General features: G+C 35.3%; 2 protein-coding genes across 2 annotated transcripts; both read left to right on the top strand.

The window, feature by feature from the left end:
* Positions 1-2,514: 2,514 nt before the first annotated feature.
* Positions 2,515-16,578, top strand: LOC141348548 (DBH-like monooxygenase protein 2 homolog). Its single transcript, XM_073852828.1, has 14 exons — positions 2,515-2,581; positions 5,264-5,532; positions 5,912-6,058; positions 6,927-7,079; positions 9,628-9,711; positions 9,801-9,956; positions 10,104-10,206; positions 10,304-10,470; positions 10,560-10,648; positions 13,940-14,036; positions 14,666-14,725; positions 15,411-15,541; positions 15,635-15,743; positions 15,825-16,578. The coding sequence occupies exons 1-14, from the start codon at positions 2,515-2,517 to the stop codon at positions 15,969-15,971; spliced, it is 1,779 nt and encodes a 592-aa protein (XP_073708929.1). The 3' UTR covers positions 15,972-16,578.
* Positions 16,579-18,712: 2,134 nt separating this feature from the next.
* Positions 18,713-21,449, top strand: dusp23a (dual specificity phosphatase 23a). Its single transcript, XM_073816818.1, has 2 exons — positions 18,713-19,112; positions 20,585-21,449. Exons 1-2 carry the CDS (start codon positions 18,837-18,839, stop codon positions 20,798-20,800), a joined length of 492 nt encoding a protein of 163 aa, XP_073672919.1. The 5' UTR covers positions 18,713-18,836; the 3' UTR covers positions 20,801-21,449.
* The last annotated feature ends 5,562 nt before the right edge of the window (positions 21,450-27,011 follow it).

The raw sequence follows: 27,011 nt of genomic DNA, 5'->3' as shown, positions 1-27,011 counted from the left end.
TGTAGGTATAAGGGAAGAATATATTAAATTTGGGTAATTAAGGGGTAACAAACCAGATATGCAACATGCAAAGAACTACATAAGTATACTGAAATTACGGTGTACGTTTCTGTAATTATAGTGTACCTATTAAAGAACGTACATGTAGGTATAAGGGAAGAATATGTTCAATTTGGGTAATTAGGGGGTAACAACTCAGATATGCAACCTGCAAAGAACTACATAAGTATACTGAAATTACGGTGTACGTTTCTGTAATTATAATGTACCTACAGTATTAAAGCACGTACGTGTAAGGAGAACATATGTTACATTTTGATAATTGGGCATAACAACCAGATACGCGACCTGCAAAAATCTGTAAGCAAACCTAAGTTACGGTGTTAACAGGTATCTCTATTACTGTGCCAGGCATAAATCGTACACTTTGTGTATCGACACGTAAGCTTTTTTAAATTACTGGTAAAATACACTCTTGTTCCATGTAATTACAGAGTAAGTGCGCCATCTGCGGGCTGTAAATTAAAGTGGCGATTGTTCCGCTCTTGTTCAAAGAAGTTACAGGGTAGGTACACAATACATAGCAACGTGACCTCATAATAATTCGTATGTATTTTACGTAAAATGTGGTTCTACAAAACATACATTTATTTACGTTTTTACAGACACTAAACTATAGGCCTACATAATGTTATCAAGACTACACTTTAAACCCTTAAAATACATAAAATTTCTGCAATCGTTTAATCATTCATGTAATGTTAACTTCGTTTGCCGTGGTGGGACACATAAGGCGTTTTCTGAGAAAACTTTTCTCTGACATGCTGTGACTAATAACAGAACCACAAAATACACGGAACACGTATCTTAATTACAAAATGAAACAATTTTATTCGTGTGCTGTAACCCAGATCTTCAGAATCCATACGATTTGCGAGGACCAGACCCAATTTCAAGCCTTTATCCGGCGATCTTCATCTGCATCTCGAACAGCGAGTCCAGCAGCATCATCAGCCATAAACCCGTGCTGTAGTGAATTTTGCGACAGGAAAATCGGACGTTCATTGGCTCTCGCCTGCATTCGTCACAGATTAGGACATGCCGTTTTTCTGGTGAAATGTGTTGAAATGATGCGCGTGGGCGCCTTTGAGGAGTGGATCAAGACAATAATCTGAATAATATTTTCAGCAGTTAACAATTTAAATTCTGCTCTCATCCTACTGCACCTCAAACCTACAGTATTCCGCCAGAGAGGACTGTGGCTGCAGACGCATCGTTATTTGGATTACTTTTTTGTACAGCTGTTGACATTTTTGCAATAAATAAATGATTATGATTGCACTTTCCTGTCTTTTATATTTTTATTACTGTACAGTCATAGTTAACGTTAGGTTTAGTGGTAGGAGTGAGATTAGCAACTTTAAAAAATATGTTCAGATATATTTTAGATATATTTTCAGATTGTGCGTATATGTACCTACTCTGTAACTTCTTTGAACAAGAGCGGAACAATCGCCACTTTAATTTACAGCCCGCAGATGGCGCACTTACCCTGTAATTACATGGAACAAGAGCAGTGGCGACTGGTGCTAAAAATTTTTAGGGGGGCACACACAAAATAAATCACATTGTTAATACAGGCTTTATTATCAGTAAAGTAATCATTAAACATTTGTAATCATCCAAAAAAATATTAGCCATTTATATTAATGTGATTCAGAGATGAAGGCCATAATACTAATATTATCCACACGAGGGAGCCACAGGATAATTCTCAGTTTAAAGACAGTGAAAATAAATTGATTTGTAGTAAAACATTGCATATAAATTAACTGTTATGCAAAAACTGTAAATACTAAATACTTGTAGACCATTAATTGTTTTGACCTAATTATAATGGTATTGACAATATATTTGTCAAGTTGGTAGACATAACTGAATGTATGTCCAATTAAAGAAGGAACACTATCTATCTATCTATCTATATATGTGTGTGTGTGTGTGTGTATATAAATAATATTGTGCTTATAATAATACTAACATAAACACTCACAATTTACTTGAAAAAAGACGTCTATTGTGTAATTGCATCATCTACACAAATCATTGTGCTTGTACCCCGACGATCGAGTTAAAGTGCATTGTTTCAGTTACTCTCTGTGTAGTTGTCCACAACGCTTTGGTGACAGGACTTTGAAATAACAAACAGGGAAAACGATAAAAGGCATGACTTTACATGACTTTATCCAAGCTCCATGATTCGTAAGATTGTTTTATTTTTTGCTTCATTTGAACGGCTTGTGATCTCACCGAATTTGGTGGAATTTGCTCTTCGCTCGTTAAGTTCGCCATCATTACTCTGATTGACCGCGCCTCAAAAGAAAAAAAAAAAAAAAAAACTTAAATCTAGTGATATTTTCTGCTGCTTGGGGCAGAATTTTCAGCGCCCCAAGACCATAAAATTCTGAGAGACTGATTGGCCGCATATTTATTAATTTACCCTAGCAACAGTACATGACTGGCTATTTGGCTGAACTGCAGGGGCGCTTTTTCTCAGCGCCCCATGACAGAAACGATACAAGTCTGTCTGTGGAAATTCACTGGTGAATGAATGTCACTAGGTGGGAAATGTTGTATATGTTTTCATATCGCATGTAGGCACATACTGGTGGGTAAAACCGAATTAAAAAACTTAATTTGTAAAAATACATTTTACATTTTTAGCCCCTTTTATCAGGGAGGGCGGTGCCCCAGCGCCCCCTATGGGCCGGCCGCCACTGAACAAGAGTGTATTTTACCAGTAATTTAAAAAAGCTTACGTGTAAATACACCAAACGTATGATTTATGCCTGGCACAGTAATAGAAATACCTGTTAACACCGTAACTTAGGTTTGCTTACAGTTTTTTGCAGGTCGCGTATCTGGTTGTTATGCCCAATTATCAAAATGTAACATATGTTCTCCCTACACGTACGTGCTTTAATACTGTAGGTACATTATAATTACAGAAACGTACACCGTAATTTCAGTATACTTATGTAGTTCTTTGCATGTTGCATATCTGGTTTGTTACCCCTTAATTACCCAAATTTAACATATTCTTCCCTTATACCTATATGTTCGTTATATATAGGTACACTATAATTACAGAAACTTACACCGTAAATTCAGTTTACTTACGTAGTTCTTTGCGGGCTGTAATCTAAAGCGTTACCCAAAATCCATCCATCATTTATAATTTCAAATCTATAATTCATTTTTTTCAGTGCTGGAATATCCTGGATGGGCTGGTTCTGTCAAGCTTCACAATGAAGAACACTTTTAAAATGATCAATAAAGTCCATATGAATCGTATGTTTTGTTTCAAGCCTTCAGTCCTAGTCATGCGATTACTTTGTGTGAGGAACAGACACATTTTGCGAGAGAGGTAGTTATTTGCGATTTGTAAAAGTAATAACAGTGCTTTGGAGTCCGATTTTCAGCGGTGACCCCAAAAGGAATCGAATTTGAATCTTTTAAATCCGTTCACTAAAACATTTGTCTCTATTTCACATTGTTGAAACATTAGTTAGCGAAAAATATTCTAGACACAAATCAAAATTTAACAAACTTATTTGACAATCATACACTTAAAATTTAACTTCCAACATTAAGATTTAACACTACTTGTGCCTTTTTGTTTAGTTCATCTCAACATTCCTTTCTAATAATAGGCTACTAATGTTGTTTTAAAATAGTACTGTAAAATGGCCAGTTCACAAAAGTGGTCTGAATGATTCGTTCACAAATCTGATCGATTCGGTTCTCGAGTTTGATCGCAGCAGTAGCGGTGATTCGAATCTTTTAAATCCGTTCACAACAACATTTGTCTCTACATTGCTTAAACAGTAGTTAGCGAAAAATATTCTAGACACTGTTGTTTAAATTATTATTTGCATACTTCACATACATGTGGTTAACAGAAAAACTTAACCGAAACTTATTTTTTTGTCAATACACTTTCTTAAAATCCTTAAAGAGAGACCCCAGATAGCAAGCTGACGTTGATTCAACGTCGATTTTTGGTTGTAAAGGTCAGTGTCGGTCGTCAATCAAATTTCGCTGTTGAATCAGTGTTCATTATTTGGTCGGTACATCAGAACGTTATTACGCCGAAAATAAAACGTCGATTCTAGGTTGATTCTATGTCAGTTTGCTATCTGGGACTTTAGCTCCACTGTAAACATTTAGATTTAGCACTTGTTGTGCCTTTTTGGTGAGTTCATCTTAACATTTCTTTCTAATAATACTTATGTTGTGTTTTAAAAATAATACTGTAAAAGCGCCAGTTCACAAAAGTGGTCTGATTGATTCGGTTCTCGAGTTTGACTCGCAGCGGTAGCGGTGATTCGAATCTTTTAATTCCGTTCACTAAAACATTCGTCTCTTACATTGTTGAAACAGCAGTTAGCGAAAAATATTCTACACACTGTTGTTTAAATTATTATTTGCATACTTTACATAAATGTTGTTGGTCCATCAAAACTTAACAAAGATATATTTTTTGACAATCATAGACTTAAAATCCTTAAAGAGAGACTGTAAATATTAAGATGTAACACGTTTTGTGCCTTTTTATTGAGTTCATCTCAACATTCCTTTCTAATAATACTTATGTTTTGTTTTAAAATAATACTGCAACACCGCCAGTTCACAAAAGTGGTCTGAATGATTCGTTCACAAATCTGATTGATTCGGTTCTCGAGTTTGACTCACAGCGGTAGCGGTGATTCGAATCTTTTAAATCCGTTCACTTAAACATTCGTCTCTATTTCACATTGTTGAAACTGTAGTTGGTGAATAATATTCCAGAAACTGTTGTTTAAATTATTATTTGCAAGCAACAACTTTACATAAATGTTGCTGGTCCATCAAAACTTAACAGAAACTTATTTTTTGACAATCATACACTTTCTTAAAATCCTTAAAGAGAGACTTTAGCGCCACTGTAAACATTTAGATTTAACACTTGTGCCTTTTTGTTGAGTTCATCTCAACATTCCTTTCTAATAATAATTATGTTGTGTTTTAAAATAATACTGTAACATCATGTGATGTGGAACCTGATTCACCAGACCGGAGTGAGAGGAGGAGAACTGAGACTCAGGTGAGGAGGGGTTACAGACAGCTCACAAAAAGAGCTGTTAAAGCGACTAGCGAGCAGTTTCATGTCACTGCCTTCTCAAACATCTTCTAAAGACACTATTTGTAAGATTTTGAAAAGGAAAAATGGTCATATCTGTTGTCCTGCTCTTGTTTTTAGTCCAGTGGTCCTGGGCCCAGGAAGACCCTCTTCTGCCTTTCTCTGAACACCTGGACCCTGAGCTCAATGTGCGGCTGAAATGGGGATTTGATGAGATCCAGGGGACCATCATGTTCGAGCTCACGGTCAACACCAGCGGCTGGGTCGGTTTTGGCTTCAGCCCCAAAGGAGGAATGACTGGAGCCGATATTGTCATTGGAGGAGTTGGACCTAAAGGAAGTTACTTTACGGTAAAGACTGAGACTGATAACTGTCAAAGTCACTTAGAGTGGATAATATTTTATTCTTTTGATATTTTATTGTATGTATTTAATTTAGTAGCGCTTTTAATTGGGTTTCATTGTGAGATAATTTATAAGTTTGATATTTTAATTCAGTCTGAGTAGGTGGTTCAAGCAATTTTGCATTAAACTAGATATTAAAATGATTAATATCTTGCACGAAATACTGTAAAACAACCCTTATATAAGTGTGAATTCTTTAGCCTCTTTAACCGGATATTTCCAGTTCGTTATCTAGTTATATGTAAACAAATGATGTAGTGCATATTACACAAGTATATGTTGTTATGAGTGAAAATACACCGGATTTATCATTAATGTTTTTCAGGATCATCATGCTGTGGGGAATTCAATGCCTGTGGTTGACCAGCGACAAAACTACAAACTTCTATCTCTGACCGAGTCTAATGGGAAAACAGTCATGAAGTTTCAGCGCTCCATCGAGGCTTGTGATGAAAATGACTTAACCATCACTGTAAGTCCTGGGACAACATTCGCACACTAATGTTAAAAAGTTTGGGTCAGTAATTTCTGGGGTAGAATTTGGTACTAAGAACTAGGGCTGCGATTAATCGTGCAGCCCTACTAAGAACTAAGAACTGATTAATAATAAGTAAATAAGGAATAATAAGTAAATCATCATATTATAATGATTTCTGAAGGATCATGCGACACTGAAGACTGGAGTAACCATACTGAAAATTCAGCTTTGTCAATTACAATTTAAAATATATTTAAATAGAAAACAGTTATTTAAAAATGTCATTATATTTCAGAACATTACTGTTTTACTGTATTTTTGACCAACAACAAATAAGTGCAGGAACACTTCCTAAATGACACCTACAGTGAACAGGTCGGCTAAATGTACTGTTTGTTCTTGGAACTGGTCTAATGATAAACAGAACACCTACTTATTGAATTTGATATCTCTGTTTTCCACAAAATAACACCCGAGGTATGCGTGCAATCTAGAATTTGTGATGCAGCTACAAAGAAAACTAGTTACAACACCATCAGTTTTACTCTCCCCTTTTATTGTGTAGCACCGAATAGTTTGATCCAGAAAACAATGTTAAGAGGAGGAACTATGGCATTGGTAAAACCAGCTTTGTAAGCCATTGCGAGCACCCTGGGTGTCCTCTTTCAGGTAGCTTTCATGCTGGCACACTCAATTGTTCTTGAAATCTCTCATTAAACAGATGGACTGAACTCAGAAACCCTGAAAGTCTAGATCAGAACTAACTTGCTCACTTTTAGTTCAGATCTTCTTGCTGGGATCTATGGATCAGGTGTTGTTGAATGCCTTGAAATGATTGGATTTGATTTTATTGCATGACCAGAATCTCCCCATGAAGCTGATCTATGCGTACGGACAGACTGATGACATCATATACCACAGTACCCGAAGGGGCACGAAGGAGGTGAACCTGTTGAAGTACATGCCTCGGGTCAACCCTCCAAACAGCAAGTATTTCGACATGACTATGGTCAATGTAAGAAAAATTTTCAATTTTTGTTTTGCCTTATTTATTTGATTAAACAGAGAACTGCCGATTCATTATTTCAGCTTCACTTCCAGAATAAAAAAATCCTGATAATTTGTCTGTCTTTATTTAGTTGCAAAGAAAATTAAGTTTTTGAGGAAAACATTCCAGGATTTTTCTCCATATAGTGGACTTCAATGGTGGCCAACGGGGTTCAAGGTCCAAATTGCAGTTTTAATGCAGCTTCAAAGGGCTCTACACAATTCCAGCAAAGAAATAAGGGCCTTGTCTAGAGAAACAATCAGTCATTTTCTAAAAAAAATTTACTAATCAAATAAAAAACTGTTTCGAATAAAAATTTATATTTTTTTTTAACCAAAAATGCTCGTCTTGCACTAGCCTGACCTCATGCATATAATCACATTGGAAAGGTGATGCATGAAGTAGGCAGAAATACCGGTCCACTATTTACAAAGTGAATGTGAAAGAAAAGTCAAACGTCCTTTACGAAAAAAGGTAAAACAACGATGTTGGAGGAGAAAATGAGATGGAATATTTCGCCCTACCCTACCTTTTTAACTGTACACACATAAAGAACTAATTGTGCATGCTTTTCCAACCTAATTATATAATGTGTGAAGACATGCATGTGCATCGCAGAGCTAGTGCAAGACGAGCATTTGTGGTTAAAAAGTATGTAAATTTTAATTTCTTTTTAGAAAATGACAGAGCGTTTCGCAAGATATGACCCTTATTCCTCGCCTGGGATCGTGAAGAGTCCTTTGAAACTGCAATTTGGATCTTCAACTCATTGGCTCCCATTGACGTCCACTATATGGAGAAAAATCCTGCAATGTTTTCCTTAAAAAATTATTTCTTTGCGTCTGAAGAAAGAAAGATATGAACATCTTGAACGACATGGGGATGAGTAAATTATCAGAACCTTTTTAAAAAGAGGAAAAATTTAGACTTCATTCTAACTTGGTGTTAACAAAATGACAAGCAATCTGACGTGTTAAATTTAATATTTGCTTACGAGGCTGTTAACATCAATTTTGGAGATGCAAATCCAGTTGGCAACATATGAAGCATGTAGTTTATGCATTAAACACAAATGCATTCCCACTGGATGTGAATTTGTTTAGCAAAATGGTTGTTTTCACAGGGAATACACAATTTAAGAGAAACTGTTATGTTGAATCTGGTTAGCATACAAAAATAGTGAGAAACAAAAAAGATATATTATAGCAGAGACTAGAGTTTACCTGCTAAAAATATTCTCACCCTCACCCTCAAGATGTAGATGCCGTTGTTTCTTCATCAGAACAGATTTGGAGAAATTTAGCATGGCATCAGTTGCTCACCAATGGATCCTCTGCCGTGAATGGGTGCCGTCAGAATGAGAGTCCAAACAACTGATAAAAACACGGATGAATTTGTTTTTCATACAAACACTTTAATTTTCACTTCAGAAGACATTAACAGGTGGACTGGAGTTGTGTGGATTACTGTAATGTTTTATTCAGCTGTTTGGACTCTCATTTTGATGGCAGCCATTCACTGCAGACGATCTACCAGTAAAGCTATGTGTAATACCTGTGTAATAAAGAATCAAACTCATCTACAACTTGTATGGTCTGAGGGTGAGTAAATTTTCATTTTTGGGTGAGATTTAGCATGTCATTTTATAGTATACCTGGGAACCCACACTGTAAAAAACAATTTGTTGAGTCAAGTTAAAATAATTTGTAATAATTTTAAGTTTAGTCAACTTGAAATGTCAAGTTGCACTAAGTGACAACTTAGATATTTGAGTTGATTCAACTTAAAATTTTAAGGCAGCTGGGTAACAAGCACAGCTTTTAAGTTTAACAAACTTTTTTTTGTTTAGTCAACACAAATATCACTTACAACTTAAAATTTTCAAGTTGACTGAACTTATAATTATAAGGCAGCAGGGTAACAAATAATTGTTTTTACTAAACAAATTGTGTTTTCTTTTTGTTTTCCTCAGGGAAGTTGACATTGCTATTGTCTGCTCTACAGTTTAAGCTACAATAATGCTTATATTAATGATATGTGACCCTGGACCACAAAACCAGTCATAAGGTTAAATTTTACAAAACTGAGATGTATACATCATATGAAAGCTCAACAAATAAGCTTTCTATTGATGTATGGTTTGTTAGGATAGGACAATATTTGGCCGAGATACAACTATTTGAAAACCTGGGATCTGAGGGTGCAAAAAAATCAAAATGCTGAGAAAATCACCTTTAAAGTTCTTCAAATTAGGTTCTTAACAATGCATATTACTAATCAAAAACTACATTTTGATATATTTATAGTAGGAATTTTACAAAAAATCTTCATGGAACGTGATCTTTACTTAATAACTAATGATTTTTGGTATAAAAGAAAAATCAATAATTTTGACCCATACAATGTATTTTTGGCTTTTTCTACAAATATACCCGTGCTACTTAAGATTGGTTTTGTGGTCCAGGGTCACATATGTGTACTTTCACTTTACATGTTATATTTACAATTATTTCAGTTCACTATACCAACCAGTCAAACCCACTATCACTGCAAGATCATGGAAGCCCAGAAGTTTGATCGCAAACAGCACATTTATCGCGTGAGTGAGTTTATGAACTTCACACACATATTCTATCTTGATTTATCCAATGATATGTCAATCATCTGACTTACATTCATTATGTCCAGATTGAGCCGGTGATCACAAACTTTGACATCGTTCATCATCTGCTGCTGTACCGCTGCCCTCCGACTGTGACGGAGCCGTTTGAGGCCGAATGTTACACATCGCTCAAAACCAACCTGTGTATGGAGACCATTGCAGTGTGGGGAGTTGGTGGAGGGGTTAGTCTCTGTTCTGCATCAGAAATCATACATTTCATTTTTTGATTATATGCATGCGTTTAAAATTATTAATTTAAATCTTGATTGCAATGACTGAACGATTACGATTACGATTACGATTACGATTACGATGTCCTTTGCTCTCAGGCTTTTGAATTCCCTGAGGTGGCAGGACTTCCAATCGGAGGAAATGCTGGTGATTTTCTCTACAGGCTTGAAGTGCATTACAATAATGTTAATAAAACTACAGGTCAGTCAGCAGTGGTTTACAATGTAAAATATCGCATTTAAGATACTTGGGAAATTTTAAAACATTTAAGATACTTAGAATTATTTTCTTTACACAGGTCGAGTTGATAACTCAGGTCTGCGATTTTATTACACATCTGAACTCCGTCAGCACGATGCAGCTGTTTTGGGGACAGGGCTTGTAGTGGCTTCCGGATACGCCATCCCACCCAAAGCCAAATCATTCCTCACGTATGGCCTGTGCGACACTGCTTACATTTCACAGGTTTGTATGTACAGTATGTTTAGCTACTTACACTCTCACAATCAGATTCAGCAGATGACTGGATGATCTGTTGTGTTTGTGCTCTACAGGTTCTGGAGGCACCACAAGATCTTCAGGTGTTCTCTGTGATGCTGCACACACACTTGGCTGGGCGGAAGGTGCGAGTTGGACACTTCAGGTAAACATTTTTGACCGATGACTGACCTAAAGAAAGAGTTCACCCAAAAATAAAAAATATGTCTGTTGCGTGCTATGGCGGAGAAGATTAGCAAGTCTGTTCCTCACACTGCTATCATATGACATGAACTACAGCACACAACTTTCACTGCTATTAGACAAAAAGAACAGCACAGAACAGAACAAACCGTTACCCTGCACCACAACGACAACAAAAGCCTCAAAGCTCGTGCCAAGCTCATGAGGCATCTATTATGAATTTAGGGTAAGACAATCAAATTGGAGGATTTCCAAAAACACTTCCTCATCCTCATTAAGTGCACCTGCTCACCAGTGGATCCCCTGCAGTGAATGGGTGCCGTCCAAAGGTTATTATAGTTTTGCTTATTTAAATTCGTTTTAATTTTAATATAGTTTTCAAATTTGCAATAAAATTTTGTTTGTTTTTATTAGTTTCATTAACAATTTTGTTAATTTTAGTTTCGTTTTTATTTTGTGAACACATTTCTATTTAGTTTTTTCTATTTAGTTTAGTTTCAGTTTTAGTTTTTTAGAGATCAAATAGAGATAACTTTTTCCCAGCAATTCTAAACTAAGCAAAATAATGTGAGACAAAATATCTATTGCTGCAGACTATTTAAAAGTGTTAAATTCATACACCAATTTTTAACATTAAATTCATGAAAAAGTGGTTTGAATGAATAAATGACTCATACATTACTGGATGAGTCAGCATTTTTTAATGAATCTCTCTATTCAATGACAAATACATTTTTTAACAGTTACTTGTTTCCACCTAGTGGTGAAACAATGCAATCGACACAAACGTTATTTGAAGCGCCAATCAGTGATTCTTGAGAATTTGGATAAAACAGGTTTTAATTTTCCAAAAAAAAAATGTGTTTAATTACACCATCTGAATGTATATTATTATAGACCAAGGTCTTAGCTTTTCAGCAATGTACTGGTGTCACCTCCCCATTTTGTATTTTTTTCATAAAATAGGCGTTTTACTTTTTAGTGTTTTACAACGTTTACTTTTTGCTTAAATCACACAAAAAATGTTTTTTATTTAACAAATGTATTTTTGTATTAAAAGAGACTATTACTTTATTAACTCAGCAGCACTGACAAAATATATTGTAGGCCCCTATGCATATTTATTTAAAAAAATTAAAACTCCCTCTGACGGTGGTGACACTAATCTGACGGTGGTGACAGTGGCCTCATTACAACATAAAATTCCAAATTGTATACCACTCAAGTCAACGGCTTCTTGTTTAATAACTTTATTTAACTATTTGGTCCAACAAATAACAATCCTGAGCACTCTGATAAAACATTTTTCAAATATTTCAACATCGTCAGACAGAAAACCTGACGGTGGTGACATCTGACGGTGGTGACAAAAACCTACTATTTCCCATGATATGCATTAGTTGTTCACAATAGCCATCTTGTTTTCACTCTGTTGCTAGCTACTTCAGACTTGTTTTTAAAAAGTATACATTTATGTCATAATCAAATCTAATATTATTCATACAAAAGAGACGGTGTTGACATGTTATGGTTGCCACAGTAGCAGTGTCCAAAAATATGAACAATTTTAAGAGAAAATAGCAAATTTACAGGAGCTTGGCTGATCTTGAAGCATACAGTAGAGCTGAAGATTTGATAATGTGGTCCTCAGGAATGCAGTTGACCTTGTAGTTGCCTGATTTTATTGCTTTTTTATAAATATCTGACGGTGGTGACGCATATGTGGGACACATTTTGTGCAACCAAAAATAATTGTAAATATTATTCAAACACAGTGTTTGTAATTTGTGATACATATTACAATGTACTCTTTCATATAGTAAAATTATTATTCAATTAAATGATTACTTTTTGCTTTTTTAATCAAGCTGAAATGATTATCTCCTATCTGAGGACAAGTGATTTTGTAGGCAATGGGCCAGATTTGATAATTAAATTAATACAAAATTAAAAGAAAACTATAAAAGAACCTTACATATGTGCAACTGACCCTCTGATTATAATCTTGATTCTTTTGATTTATGAAAATGTTCTTCATTTCCAACAGAATGAGCACTTTTCTTGTTGGGACATGTTTTTGCCAAATTTTCAAGAATCAGTGCAATTCATTTCAAAAGATGACGTGCTCTTTTGATCTCTACCACAGACATCAATGTTATTTATATCCAAACAATGACATTTAATCCCAGTATTGCTGTGGTAACATGAATGACTGGGTATTTGAAAAGACTGTTTGTGAAGCTGTTTCTTACCTAAACATGATGACTGCTCTCAAAGGTTTAATAGACATGAGAAATCATTGTCACTAATGAGATCGCGTGGGTGTTTGAATCTCAATCTTTTAACGATTAATGCTTGTGTTACAAAAAAAAAAAAAAAAAATAATAATAATAATATTGGCTAAAACTGATGCAGTAGCCTAGATTTAATGCAGTTGCTGTTCAGGTCGCAGTCTTTATTATTTTTCCGCCATGGGGTGAGAATGTAATGATTACGAAAATGATTATTTATTCTTGATAATTATTATTTTATTTCAGTTCGTTTTCCAATAAAAGTTGTTAGTTTCGTTTCGTTTTAGTTTTTCATTTATTTTGACGTTTTTATGTTATTTCAGTTTACGAAAATGTTTTCTGATCAATCGTTTTTGTCTTAGTTTTAATTTTCGTTTACGAAAATAACCTTGCTGAGTCCAAACAGCTGATAAAAACATCACAATAATCCAGAAGTAATCCACACCACTTGTCCATTTAATAATGTCCTGTGAAGTGAAAAGCTGCGTATTTCTGATGCTTCTGGCTAAAGTACAAATCCTTTATGCATAATATTGTTTCCACAAGGAGCAAATCCGTACAAATCAAACACTGTTTACAAGCGAAAACAGTTCTAAACAAATATGTCAGTGGATTTTGATGTGAGAGGACAATGAGATTATGATTTTATCAGCTGTTTGGACACTCATTCTGACGGCACCCATTCACTGCATGGGATCCATTGGTGAGCAAATGATGTAATGCTAAATATCTCCAAATCTGTTTAGATGATGAAACAAACTCATCTACATCATGTATGGCCTGCGAGTGAGCAAACTTTTAGGAAATTATTATTTTTGTGTGAACTATTCCAAAAGCTGCATTCAATAGTTCAGTCAGATCATGCAGAGAAAGTCACCAGATTTGTATTTCACTTGCAGTGCAAAAATTTAATTGGATAAAAATAAAAAAAAAGAGTTATTAGGTTGTGTTGTCTATTTCAGAGGGGGAAAACAGATTGATTTCTTAGCTGTGGATGAAAACTATGATTTTGAATACCAGGATGTTACGAATTTGGGAAAAACTAAGACAGTGAAGTTGGTGAGTATGAAATAGTTGAACAACATACAATACTGTTCAGTTTAAAGTGATTTCAATCATATATACTGTATCAAATGTGACCCTGGATCACAAGACCAGTCATAAGGATCATGTTTTGAAAATTAAGATTCATACATAAGCTGAATAAACAAGCTTTCCATTGATGTATGGTTTGTTAGGATATGAATATATTTGGTTGAGATACAACTATTTGAAAATCTGGAATCTAAGGGTGCAAAAAAAAATTTAAGTTGTCCACATGAAGTTCTTAGCAATGCATATTACTATTTAAAAATTAAGTTTTGACAAATTTATGGTAGGAAATTTACATAATATCTTTATGGAACATGATCTTTACTTAATATCCTAATTATTTTTGGCATAAAAGAAAAATCATTTTGACCCATACAATGTATTTTTGGCTTTTGCTACAAATATACCCATGCTACTTACCAGGCTACCTGGTTTTGTGGTCCAGAGTCAGAAATATATGCACTGCAAAATACCATACATCACATTTGTATGTTAAACGAGCCAAAAACCTGGTCTTGTCTTAAGGAGATTTAGTTCATCAGTGCATAAATTTAAATAGTATTCAGTTAAATAAAACAGTCTTTTTGCTCTTTCAGGGTGACAAATTGCTGGTGGAGTGCACTTATAACACTGAAAACCGCAGCTCACTCACATGGGTTAGTACTTTATACAAATATAATTACTGTTTTTTTTTATGCAACTTAATAGAGGGTTTGCACTTACATCACGATTTGGTCAGTTACCCGGATGTGCAGCTATTGATGATACTCGGATGTAAACAACAGCATTGATTGCATGGTTAATGTACTACTGAATACGTTGTTCTACTAACATTGTTATGCTGTCTAAACCATGAAAAAAAAATGTGTGGAAGCTGCTAAATTATATAGACAAGGTCAAGGATACAATTATTTTGACAAACTAAAGTTAATAGGTGGTAAAGAAACATACAAGCAGTATTAATTAAGATATTAGTCAGTAGTAATATTTTACCTACCTGACTGGAAATGAAAAGCACAAACTCAAATGTTGTCAAGATTCTTGCCCTGGAAATCCTGGTTCAGGCCATCTACAAACACCTTTTGTTCCGTGGACAGTTTTTATACACTTCTCCTTGATTTGTTATAACTTTTGGCAGTCAAGGTCTGACTAGTCCGATTAGTACAACTTAAAACATGAGAATAATTGACCATTTTCAGCAACAATAAACAGCAAAATATTAAAAATTTGGATCAGTGGTATTTATGTTTGGTGCCCCAATATGGCTGATTGATCTTGTGAAAACGCTATATATTTCACAGCTTCCCTACATTACAATGTCATTTTTATGTCTGCCCACAGGGGGGGCTCTCGACTTCAGATGAGATGTGTTTGGCCTTCCTCTTCTACTATCCAGCTATGAATCTGAGCGGCTGTATGAGCTTCCCCAATACAACTACTTTGAGATCTGAGATGGGAACGCCAGTTCTAACGTAATCCGCCTTTAAACACTAGCATTATCTAAATGTCATCCATGAATGCATTTAGTCCTAATAATGAGCGTGGGTTTTATTTGATAATTGCAGTAATTGGCTCAGTATGATGTCTATGAAGCCTTGGAATGACACGTCTATCGATCAATACCAGCAAACACTGAAGAGAATCGATCAGCTTGTCATAATTGCCGATTCATTTGTAAGTGTCCACACCTTCACTCCATAAATCAATTTCCTGTTTATGTAACTGCCTAACAGTGTTCTTCATGTACAATTCCAGAAAAACATATCACGCAACTCAGGGCTGATTCCTAACCTCGGTGTTATCCCGGCTGCCCCCTGCATTAGCGGTTGCGACACCAGAAGTCTTGCTTCGCTGTCGCTGCTCCTCTGTTTGGCAGTGCAGTTCATGCAAAAATACTACTGATGTAACCTGTTGTTCTATTCATGTAGAAGATTAGAAATCAATCAATCTAGATTAGGAGCTTCTGGCAGCTCCACCCTCACAGGTATAATAGTTTCCATAACCAAAAATCCTACAAAATATATGTTACTGTATCAACAAATCATATCAGGGAAATCAGCTTTTCCATGGGCCTGAATGTCAAAAACAATGTAAAAAGTGCAATTTAAGGCCTAGAAAAAAAACACAACTATACGAACATATATATATATATATATATATATATATATATATATATATATATATCTATACACACATAGGAGAGAGAGAATCTCAATTCATGAAATGTATGTACACAACATGTATTTACAAATTAATCTATGCAATTAACATACATTTAAACCGAAAATTATTTTTCAATGACTAGGCCTAAACAACTGTTGTTTTCCATTTATGCTGTTGATTAATTAAGTGCTTAATTATCATTTAATAATAATTATTGTTTTGTATTGATTCATTCAGAGGTGTACTACAAATATTTAATGGTTTGAAAACAATTCAGTTGCTCGATTTCATCATTTATTACATGTTTTCAATGTCTGAATTAAAATTCAGTGTGATTTTTAGAAAATGGGCTACACTGTTCTGATATTTTTTAGCAAAAATCTAATTAAAAAAATCTAAATGTTGAAATGTTGCTCAGATGTTTTGCACTGTTTAATTAAAAAAGAAAGACAAAAAAAAAAAAGATTTGCGATATGCGTTCCATGATTCACGATCCGTGCTCCGAAGTTCTGATCTGAATCAATAGATTCACAAACCCACTCCAAAATTCCATCTAAATCAAATGATTTATGATTCGGGATCCACACTTTGAAGTCCCGATCTAAATCAAATGATTTGTGATCCACACTCCAAAGTTCTGATCTGAATCAATAGATTCACGAACCCGCCCCGAAGTTCCGATCTAAATCAAATGATTTGCACTGTGCGCTACAAAGTGCCGATCTGAATCAAAAGATTTGCCAACTCTCTCCAAAGTTTTGATGTAAATCAAATGATCTGTGCTCTGAAGTTCCGATCGGAATCAATACATTCACAAACCCGCTCCAAAGTTCGGATGATTCAAAATGATTCACGATTCGCGATCTGCGCTCCACGCTCTAAAGTCCCTATCTAAATTAAATGATTTACAATATGAGGTCTGAAGTTCCGACAGGAATCAAAAGATTTTCAAACCCGCCACAAAGTTCCGATCTAAATCAAATGATTTGCGATTTACGCTCCGAACTTACGATCTGAATCAATAGATTCACAAACCCGCTTCGAAGTTCCAAACTAAATCAAATGATTCACGCTGTGCACTACAAAGTGCCAATCTGAAAATTCTATCTAAATTAGGGCTGCACAATATTGGGAAAAAAATACATTGCGATGTATTTTTTTCCTGCGATATATATTGCGATGTGTACAAATTCATGTTCATCAGGTTGTTTTGAACTGCTTAAAAATCAAATAATAATTCAAGAATAATTGGGGTAATTTTGTAAGCATTTTCAAAGAATAAAAAAATGTAAAAGTACAGTATAATCAAAACCCTGAAATAAAATACTTTTTAAAGCTTATTTTGGGTAGTTTCATAAACAGTTTGACTCACCTTATTCACTGTCAATTCAGGCAAATCAAAGCTCTAATATGAAATTAATAATGAATGTTGCTTTTACCCCGATGTAAAGGAAATCAGCTTCTTCCTTTCACGAAAAACATTAAAAGCTTAGCCAAGATGGAGGAACAGAAAATAACCCATCGTTTTGGTAGATAAGTCCCTTATTTTACTCTGCTGTGATCGTTTAGAGCCATTTGAAGCTGCATTTTGGAAGTTCAAACTCGGGGGCACCATAGAAGTCCATTATATGGAGAGAAATCCTGAAATGTTTTCCTCAAAAAACATAATTTCCTTACGACTGAAGAAAGACAGACATGTCATGAACATCTTGGATGACAAGGGGGTGAGTACATTATCTGTAAGTTTTTGTTCTGAAAGTGAACTACTTCTTTAAGACGAGTTGCACCTCATACTATTTTCCATAGATATATATATACGTAGATACCCCATTGGACCGCTCCAAGCATGTAGATGCGTCCACCATATTGGAACGGTCCACTTGACGTCATTCACCATACTGTAGGTTCGCAGACCAACGGCTGTGCAGGACTGTGGCATTTCGAATTACAAGTGATTACTATGGTGATTTACATAGATCTATGGGTGAATGATGTCAAGTGGACCGCAGCAAAATGGCAGACAGCTTATGGATAAAGGCCCATAGAAACAGTCGCTAATGAGGCATCTACGTATATATATATAATATATATCTATGCTATTTTCAGTCAATGTTACGACATTGTAATAAAGATTTGAGAAGTTATTATTTTATCTGATTGGATTAGTCTGTATAGAGCAGGGTAAGTCAGAAAACAGCTTTTACATTTAGGGGCAATATTCATCCCTGGCAATTAATCAATCGATTAATTTATGTATTTTGTGGACATTTCAGCTAACGGTTTGCTTTGTATCTTCAGTTTTACAACATAAAGTGAGTAAACTTTATCATTCAACTGAGCTGTGCACAATTTCTTCACAAAATTATTGCTAGGGACAATTTAGTTGTCGCTGGATATTAGTAGGAACCTGTCCCTAGCGTCCCTACGAAGTACTACGCCCTTAATATTAACATTTATCAGAAGTAGTATTATGCAATGAGTATTTGACAGTCAAATAAGACACGCCCTTGCAGCCCGATTATTATGTAGGGTTAGGCGCTATATAATGTCGCTGTGAAGAAGCAAAGGGCAGCAGCAGCACTCACTGTTCATCTAACGTTAGTCATGTCGCACGCTTCCGTCGCGCCGCCGAACTTCTCATGGGTCGAACCTCAGAAACTCGCCGGACTGGCCTGTCCTTCAGAAACTCAGCATTATAAGTTCCTGGTGGAGAATGGAATCAAACATCTGGTGTGCTTGCTAGAGACCAAACCACCGAAATACGATACCTGTCCGGGGCTCATCCTGCATCACATCAGTATAGTGGACTTCACTCCGCCGACTCTCCCTCAAATCCTGAGATTCCTGAGCATCGTGGAGGAAGCCAATGCTAAAGGGGAGGTGAGGGAGAAACGCTTTTATACTGTTTTTAAACAACAGGTTCATCGAATTAAAAAGTCTACAACTTCGTTTTCACCCAATATGTATGTACGAGACGTGTTTTATACTTATAATGCTAATACTTTTATTCGAAAGCATCTGTTTCCTGTGTAAATCGAAGTTTTGTTCCGCAAGAGGGCGCCTCAAACAACCGAATACTCCTTCGATCTGTAATCACAAATGGCTCTTATTGGTCGATCCTGAATAGCGTTGAGAAAAGTAACATGTTCCACGTGACGCCGCCGAGTACAAGCTTCTCTAGTAGCGGTATGAGGACTTTACTATATCTATCTATGTGACCCTGGATCACAAAACCAGTCATAAAGGTCAAGTTTTGAATGAAGCTGAATGAATAAGCTTTCCATTGATGTACGGTTTGTTAGGATAGGACAATATTTGGCTGAGATAAAACTATTTGAAAACCTGAGGGTGGAAAAACAAATTTAAATATTGAGAAAATCGCCTTTAAAGTTTTTAAATATATTCAAATAGCAAACTTTTTTTTTTAATTGTAATAATATTTCGCAATTTTACAGTTTTTTTTTCTGTAATTTTAATCAAATAAATACAGACTTGGTAAGTAAAAGACTTCTTTTCAAAAAACATTAAATAAAACCTTTTTTTTTTAATGGTACTGTATACATGTTAAAATGATTTTTTTAAATGTATTAATGTAAGGCTTGTGCACTTAAATTGTTTAAAGTGTAAAGTTATATCTAAACTTTGTTGTCATGATGACATAACTGCTCTAAAAAGCCTATAGTAAATAACTTTTTGCCAAATGTGGACCACAAAACCAGTCATAAGAGTCAATTTATTTAAAATGAGACATCATTTAAAGGTGAATAAATAAACTTTCCATCAGATATGGTTTGTTAGAATATGGACAATATTTGGCTGAGATACAGCTGTTTCAAAATCTGGAATCTGAAAAATAAATCTAAATATTGAGAAAACCGCCTTTCAAGTTGTCCAAGTGAAATTCTTAGCAATGCATATTAATCAAAAATTAAGTTTTGATATATTTATGGTAGGACATTTACAAAATATCTTCATGGAACATGATCTTTACATAATATCCGAATGATTTTTGGCATAAAAGAAAAATTAATAATTTTTTACCCATACAATGTATTTTTGGTTATTGCTATAAATATACCTGTGCTACTTAACACTGGCTTTGTGGTCCAGGGTCAGATATTTTAGTGGTCATGTCCCGCTTTCTTTCATATATTGTGAATTTTTAATAATTGATCTAAACATTTTTTTTTGAAAACACATAGCATTAATAAATGAATTTACAAAGATACAATACAGTACAGTTATGCATTTGTAGGCTATATACTTTGTATATAAAACATTTTTAACCCTTTTATTTCATAAACTGCTGTCAGACAGTTAAAACCCGATTTAGTTTCTTTTGTGCTCCTCAGGGCGTTGCGGTTCACTGTATGCATGGTCATGGCAGAACGGGAACCATGCTGGCCTGCTACCTGGTGAAAACAAGGAACATCTCAGGTCTGGAAGCCATCAAAGAAATCCGCCAACTCCGAAAAGGGTCCATTGAGACAAAAGAGCAGGAGAAAGCAGTGATAGAGTTTCAAAAATACATTCAAAACTGTTCTCAGAACTGTTGTCAGAAACATTGAATCCACACCCACAATTGTGTCTGCACATTGACAGCTGTCTGTGATCCATGTTTGTGAGCTGATCCTGGTGTCAATAATGTAAGACTGCCGCAGTATTGTGAATAGACAACATGTGTCATACACCCACAGAGTGTTCAGATGACAAAACACAACTGCTTTGTGTAACCTAACCTACTCTATCCACCTTTTTCTTCAACGCATAAGTAAGCCTATGGGTGAGACTTCCGGTTCATTATCCGCTGTAGAGAAATAATGAAGAATAACAATGTGTAGTAAACCGTAAAAAGGTTTGCACTACAAACCAGTGTGCTCATAATTAAAATAATACATTAAAATATGGTAAGACACACCAATTTGCAATATCAAGCAGCAAAACAAGCTGTTCTGTACAGCTAAAAATATCTGGACATGGATGAGACTGGAAGCCATACCCACACCCACTCTTCTGGGAAGAAAAAGGTGGATATAAGTACCAACGACTCTGATAATAATACAAAAAAACATTAAGATGCCACAATTACAGCTCCACGGTCATTACTGAAGTCTATTTGTTTTTAAGGGTCCAGAAAGTAATATCAATCATGCTTGTTTGTATTCTAATCTATTGATTTTTCAAAAATGCATTAAAAATAAAATTCAATGACAATGATATGATTTCACCTGTTTTTTAACATGCTTTCATTTACTGAATTAAAGTCTATTTTGATTTCTGTGTGGTAAAGTAGAAACTTGGGTATAACGGTCTCGTAATTGGGAAAAAAAATGCAAATAATCAAATTCTAAGTAAATAATAATGTTAGCATATTTTTTTTCATTTAGTAGACATTCTTACAAAATAGATTAAGCTTTTTTGTAAAACAATAAAAAAAATACATATTACAATATATTTTTTCATTTTTTATAAAATATGCAACAATATTAACAAAATGTAAATAAACTTAAAAAATATATATGGGTCAAAGACATTAGGATGTCCACGTCAAAAGAAATTTACAAAGGTGATTTTATGTCCATAGAAAGCACATTAAATGTAAGTAAAGTGTACTTTTAAGGTTTCAAATAAGTTTTTGATGAAAAAAATGACAAAATTTGGTTGAAAAATAAGTTACATTGTCATACAGTGTAACACAATATTTATGTAAAAATTTGTACATATAATTGTACTTGTACATATTAAACATGAAATAAATAGTAAATATGCCACCTTACAAGATTGTTACACTGAATGACATTTTAGTAGGCGTCTTCTGTAAATTAGGGTCAAATATATGATATTTATTTTTTTTGCTCAGAAAAAAAAAATGTGTGGGTGTGTATATATATATATATATATATATATATATATATATATATATATATATATATATATGGAAGAACATAAGCTCAATAAACCTTTAATACTGTATCCACAATCAAAAAAAAAAAAAAAAGTGAAGCTTCTACACAAAATAGAGACAATTTTTCAGCTTTTTTGTAAAATCCATATTTATTTATGATTTACAAAAGCCTATGTAACAACCATTAAAATGAATCAAATGAATTTGTCTTTAACCTAAAATGAAAACACGACTGTGTGTGTGTATATGTGTCAGTTTATGTTTGTCAAAGTGACAAAAAAGGTAGGATATTGACATTACCCTTATGCATCGTTTGATTTACAAAGTCTGTGTTCTCTGGAAAATTATTTACACAGGCGCCAACAGGTCTAGACTATGAAAGAAAAGATGCAGGTGCTTCAAAGTGAAGAGACACGACCGGATCCTCCATTTAAATAAACCTCTGCAATACTGTGGGCAGATGGAAGCCGTTTAACGCACAACCAAACAGCGGATAGTGGCCTTTAGTGTTTAAACCTCACGTTTGTCGCTCATCCATCAAATTTAACCTGCAGATTCTATCCAGACTTATAAATACAAACAGATCTGTCACTGTGTCAGTAAGGTTCAAATAAATACCTGCTAATCAAAAGGCTCCTGCATCTCATTTCCACAAACCTCTTTATTTTAAATCATCTCTTTTTAACATTATACTACCATCAAACAATCAGCTGGCTACTGCGTCACATCGTCCGGTTCATTTAAACACAAAAAACTCCTAAACATTTTAGAAAAGTGGTAAACCTCAGCGGAATGACAGACTTGCAGACGGCGCAGTAAAATAATCAAGAAAAATGACTACATTCTCAAAGGAAATTTACAAATGGTGCTAACAAGGTTACGAGAGCTCATTTAAGAGCAAAACAATTTGAATGCAGTCACGAGATTGGCCGAAAGGTGCCTGTGTATCCATGAACAGCCGGAAAAAATAGTGCGACAAGAAAAACAAAACCAAAACGTGAGCCTCCTATATAAGATTCGTTCACGCGCTACTGTTGAGCTGTTCAATAATATTCGGACCCCTGTTCTGTACTGAGAGCTGTTTACATTGGTCTATTATATCGGCACTTACTTTCAAAACAAAAAAAAGTAGTGGAAAGATGTAGAAAGAGAATAAAATAACACCATAAAATATCCAACATTACTGCCTATTAAAAATAAAAAATAAAATGAGCAAAGACTGCTTCATTTTCTGAATAACTTTTCACAAACAAAAATATACCCCCTTCATGTCATTTCAGTTTTCTTAATATAATTAAAACAATTTACAGTGCTTTATTATAATATATCTTTCGAGGGAATTTACGGAATATCGTCTCTTATTGCAGCTAAATGATAGTGAATTGTCCAGTTATTTAGTAAAACCCCAAAAGACCGTTTGGAAATGACTGGGAAGCCGTAGTTGGATGTGTTTTGTGTTTTTTTTTTTTCTCCAGGGATGGGTCACATATTGGCAATTAGTCCTGCTAGGGCTCTTCGCTACTGCTTTATGTTGAGTTCGTTCTCCAGTTCCATGAGCTTCCGGGATGCTTTCACTTTATTCGACACTTCCTTTCCCTGTGAGAAGAGTCTCTGGCGCTCCCTAAATGTCAGGTTTTCTGGAGCTCCGCCTATTGTGTTCTCCTGATCGGGGCTGCTGCAATTAAACACACAATCGTTTGTTAGTAATGTGGTATTAAAGGTGCCATAGAATGCATTATGAGAATATTTTAAATTGTTCTCTGATATCTACATAGAAGGTATTTGGCATAGGAAAGGGCAAAAAATCTCCCGAAATGGTTTTACAGGTCCATTTACAACCCTAGAATTTGCCCCTAGAATGAAATGCTCTGTTATTTGGAAGCTTCATGAATATTAATGAGCTCTGATTGGCTGTTTCACAGAGCTCAATAGCTCACACATGGATAAAAATATATATTTAATTAGGAGCTCTAGCCGCTTTTAATATGCGGTTTGTTGAATCTGCCGTTTTGAATCGCGGATATTTTAGTTTCATTACTGTGATCGCATGTGCTCTGTGTAAAGTTAAAACCCGCGCAGAAATCATCAGCGCAGGCATCTCTCTGTTTATGTGGTAAGTGAAATCCTATGTATAGTAATGTAACAGGCTAGCGCTAGCATTAAGCTAACCGTGTCCCTTGAGTGACTCGCCTTGTTTAACTGATATACTGACGTTACTGATGATTGGGCGATGCAAATGTTGGAGGCGTAACTATTAACGATCTCTGGAAAGTTTCGTAACAGTCGGGTATATGTTGGAATTGACCTATTTTTCGGTGGTCTTTTGCAAATACTAGATTTATATAAGAAGGAGGAAACGATGGTGTTTGAGACTCATGGTATGTCATGTCCATGTACTGAACTGTTATTATTTAACTATGCCAAGGTAAATTCAGTTTTTCATTCTATGGCACCTTTAAGGAATTCACCTGAAAAATGACAATGCAATCATTTATTCATCTGGATACCATTCTAAACCTGTAGAGCTGGGATTTGACATACATTTTACGTTTTGATTCGATTTCCAATTCTATATTGATTATTTTGGATATACAGTATGTCACAAAAGTGAGTACACCCCTGACATTTCAGCAACCATTTTAGTATATCTTCTCAAGGGACAATACTATAGAAATTAAACTTGGATATATTTAAGAGTAGTCAATGTGTAGCTTCCTCAGCAAGGCAGTTGTCATCTTTGTGATGTGTTTGGGTTAGTTATGTTGGAAAATTGTCTTTCTGCCAAGTTTCTGGAGGGAAGGCATCATGTTCTGCTTTAGAATGTACAGTACATAATAGAATCCATGTTTCCCTCAATGAACTACAGCTCCCCAGTACCAGCAGCACTCATGCAGCCCCAGACCATGATGCTGTAGTCAAGACACAATTTTCTTGGCACTCCTCACCAGGGCATCGCCACACATGCTGAACACCATCTGAGCCAAACAAGTTTATCTTATAGTCAGACCACAGGACATGGTTCCAGTAATTCATGCTCTTGGACAGGTTGTCTTCAGCAAACTGTTTGCAGGCTTTCTTGTGTGCCAGCTTCAGATGAGGCTTCCTTTTGGGATGAGGCCTATGCAAACCAACTCTTTGCAGTGTGCGGTGTATGGTCTGTGCACTGACAAGCTGACCTTCTACTTCTGCAGCCTTTAAAGCAATGCTGGCAGTACTCATGCATCTGTTTTTTTAGGCCAGGTTCTGCACCTGACGCACAGAACGAGTGCTCAACGTTGATCGACCCTTGCAAGGCCTGCTCCGAATGGAACCCATCTTGGAAAACCTCTGTATGATCCTGACCACTGTAGTGTAACTCGGTTTCAGGGTGTTACTGAACCTCTAATAGCCTTCGCCATCTTTGAGCAACAATTCTAATTCTCAAATCCTCAGAGAGTTCTTTGCTATGAGGTGCTATGTTGAACATCCAACACTTAAAGCACCTAATTTGAACTGCTCTAATACAAGATACACCACTTTGTATGGTCCTGTCAAGCAGACAAAAACATAAACATGATGAATAGGACATGTGGCCTTGCATGGTTAAACAACATATTGTTGTTATAACTTAGGGTGTGCTCACTTTTTGACAATAATGGCTGTATGTTGAGTAATTTTCAGAGGACAGTAAATCTATGCTACTATACAAGCAGCACATTGACTATAAAATATATCCAAGTTTCATTTTTATAGTATTATCCCTTGAGAAGATACACTAAAATGGTTGCTGAAATGTGAGGGGTGCACTCACTTTTGTGAGATACTGTATATACCAGGTACAATATATGCTAAATTTCGATGAAAGTTAAAAACTTGACAAATGTAAACAATGAAGAAAAGGAACAAATTTAATGAAAGCGTTATATTGTGCATATATTTAGTAAAATGCTCCTCTCTAGAGTTCATTTTTCTAGCTGACTAATGAGTTTATGCTCACTAAATGTTTTTTTCTGAGGTAAATGAGACTATTATTGTTAACAAGCTGTTATATTGATCGTCTTTTCGTATGGAAACAATGATTGAGCAATTACATAAGTGCTACTTTTCGTCTTACAATTCATAAACATTTTGTTCACTGCCGAAAACGAGACTATAGCAAAACCAAAACTCTATTTGAATGACAAAAACTGACAAAAATCTATTGACATTTTCGTCAGTGAATAAAAATTAGACAAAATTGTTAGGGAGGGACTATTTTGGAAGAGATTCATTCAGATCGAATCTGCTGCATAGTCAGGAGCTAAGATGCATACATTTGAACTGTATCATAACATAGTGATCTATCCGACAGGACATAAACTGGAATACATTTGCTGCATGTTTCATAAAACTTTAAAACATTTCAATATCTGAGAGTAAGAGAAGGGCAGATATATGTATACATTTGACGACGCAAAAGACAACTCAATTCGGTCTGGGTTTTCTGAGTGTACACACTGAAGCAGCACCTCTTTCACATCTCATGAACAGAAAAATACACACAAAATAATTTAGAATTGTCAGTTTTGACGAGTATTTACGTAAACACACTTGGTCTGGTCTTACTGTAGATGAGTGTAAACAGTTGGTAGAATATCGGACATGTATCAGTACATTGCATCCAGAGTATGTGAGCGGAGCGGAGTGGGAGCGGAGCGTGGAGTGGAGCGTTGTGTTTTTGAATGGAGGGAGGAGTGGATTTTTGAAAAGTCGGAGCGTCGTGGTTTTCACTCGCTCCAAGAGTGCTCCGCCACCGCTCCATCATGAGTACAATTCATGCCAACGGTCCGCAATATAACTGCATATTAAGCAGGAATTCACATGTTAAACATATTTAGCTAGCTTGATACAGATGG

Source organism: Garra rufa, chromosome 13, assembly GCF_049309525.1.
Source record: "Garra rufa chromosome 13, GarRuf1.0, whole genome shotgun sequence".
Classification (NCBI taxonomy): domain Eukaryota; kingdom Metazoa; phylum Chordata; class Actinopteri; order Cypriniformes; family Cyprinidae; genus Garra; species Garra rufa.
The sequence above is the reverse complement of the archived record's forward strand: the minus strand, read 5'-3'. Positions and strand labels throughout refer to the sequence as shown.